This window comes from Miniopterus natalensis, chromosome 10 (genome assembly GCF_054644295.1).
Source record: "Miniopterus natalensis isolate mMinNat1 chromosome 10, mMinNat1.hap1, whole genome shotgun sequence".
In the NCBI taxonomy this organism is placed as follows: Eukaryota; Metazoa; Chordata; class Mammalia; order Chiroptera; family Miniopteridae; genus Miniopterus; species Miniopterus natalensis.
In genome coordinates, this window is record NC_142090.1 from 7,135,426 (window position 1) to 7,137,699 (window position 2,274).

A 2,274-nucleotide genomic window follows, 5' to 3' on the forward strand; every position below is an offset into this window, starting at 1 on the left:
TTAGAGTACATAATAATATATCATATTATCTTATAGTTTATTATCTGTATATAGATACATATATATTCCATTATTTCATTGATACAAGGGGATTTTTTTCTGATTTAGATGAGTACACCAAGTTAGGTTTTTACAAAATATCTAAAAATAGATGATAGAGAATCCATTCAAAGTAATACATTTCTAACTGCCCACACTGTAACATTTAGGACGTATTTTGTGTCTCGATTGCCTCGCAGCTGTGACCTTCCTGTCCTGGTCGTGGACTTACCTGCCTCTGCCCCAGGAGCATGGGAGGCAACCAGACTTGGATCCCGGAAGTCACCCTGCTGGGGTTCCAGGTGGAGCCAGCCCTGGAGCTTTTCCTGCTTGGGCTCTTCTCGCTCTTCTATACCCTCACCCTTGTGGGGAATGGAGTCATCCTGGGCCTTGTTTGCTTTGATCGTAGGCTTCACTCCCCCATGTACTTCTTCCTCTCCCACCTGGCCGTGGTCGACATGTCCTACGCTTCCAACAACGTCCCCAAGATGCTGGCAAACTTAGTGAGCCAGAGTAGAACCATCGCCTTTGTCCCTTGCCTTATGCAGACTTACTTGTATCTGGCCTTTGCTCACGCAGAGTGCCTGATTTTGGTGGTGATGTCCTATGATCGGTACGTGGCCATCTGCCACCCCCTCCATTACTCTGTCATCATGAGCTGGAGAGTGTGCACGGCCCTGGCCGCCACTTCTTGGGTATTCAGCTTCCTCTTGGCTCTGGTCCACGTGGTTCTCATCCTGAGGCTGCCCTTCTGTGGGCCTCATGAAATCAACCACTTCTTCTGTGAGATCCTGTCTGTCCTCAGGCTGGCCTGCGCCGACACTAGGCTCAACCAGCTGGTCATCTTTGTGGCCTGTGTGTTTATCTTAGTGGGGCCCCTCAGCTTGGTGCTGGTGTCCTACACACGCATCCTCTTTGCCATCCTGAGGATCCAGTCTGGGGAGGGCCGCAGAAAGGCCTTCTCCACCTGCTCGTCCCACCTCTGCGTGGTCGGGCTCTTCTTTGGCAGCGCCATCGTCATGTACATGGCCCCCAAATCCCGCCACCCTGAGGAGCAGCAGAAGATCCTTTCCCTGTTTTATAGCCTTTTCAACCCCATGCTGAACCCGTTGATCTACAGCCTGAGGAATGCAGAGGTCATGGGTGCCCTGAGGAGAGCAGTGTGCAAGGAGAGGCCAACTTGAGGGACATTAGAGAGCAACGTGGGGGCGAGGGCCTTTGCTCCCCTTAAAATATGGTAGGTAGAATTTTCTGCCTTGTGCTATAACAAATGCCGCATTAAATAGACTATTATAGGCCTCACTCAATAACCTGAAACCATATAGACCTTTGAAAATAAAATAGATGAATATTTCCGAGATCTTGGGTAGGCAAAGATCCTCAGAGATGATCCAAAACACAAGACATAAAATTTGAAAACTTGACAGATATTGGACCTTTTCAAAATTAATCATTCTGCTCATCAAAGTCACTATTAAGAAAAAAGAAACGCAAGTCACAGACCATGTGTAGTGCATAAATTTTAAATGTGACGGTCAGTGAAGTGAGGCCACAAGAGGAGACAATGGAGAGACTTAAGGAAAAACAAAGTTTGTCACACTCACAGGGCCTAGAGACGGCGTGGAGCACCGTGCAGGGCCCCATGGGGCAGACACCAGGAGCCGGGGGGAGATTCAGACCACACCGGTGAACACGCAATGCAGGGTGTGTATACAAACAGGTTGGGGTTCTTATGATAAGTCTTGGCCGTGTAACGAAATGGGCCATGGAGACTTAGCGCTGGGGAATTCCACACTCAGAACCACCCTGCCACTCGGAGCCCGAGTGATCTTACACTAACAACCTCATGTTAAATCTATCTGGCCTCTCTTCTCCCTTGGAATATAAAGTGCTGTATAACTGTGTGGGCTGCTGTTTCCCTCTGCTTTTCTTGGTTCTTCTCAGTCAGCTTGGAAACCCACGTGCCCATTTCTGACCGTCAGGCACGTGCGTTTCCTCTCTTTCCTCCAATTCCCTGGTATTAAAATATTCTCCTGACAAACTGCTCTGCGATTTGATTGGGAATATCTTTTGACCACTTCTTACAAAAAGATTTGGACATTTCTGGCTTCCATCTGTCTGACTCAAAACATCTATTAAAAAAGAAATGTAATGAAGCGATTTGTAAAAGAAAGAACAGTTGGCAATTGTAAGCTTCAAGCCCATAAAATGATGACACTAAAAGCAAAATGAAAC

The 2,274-nt window shown here is 47.3% G+C and overlaps 1 protein-coding gene across 1 annotated transcript; it reads left to right on the forward strand.

Annotated features, from left to right (window-relative positions):
• The first annotated feature begins 290 nt into the window (after window positions 1–290).
• LOC107523789 (olfactory receptor 2A14-like) lies at window positions 291–1,223 on the forward strand. The gene has a single exon (XM_016195481.2). It carries the CDS (start codon window positions 291–293, stop codon window positions 1,221–1,223), a length of 933 nt encoding a protein of 310 aa, XP_016050967.2.
• Window positions 1,224–2,274: the final 1,051 nt, after the last annotated feature.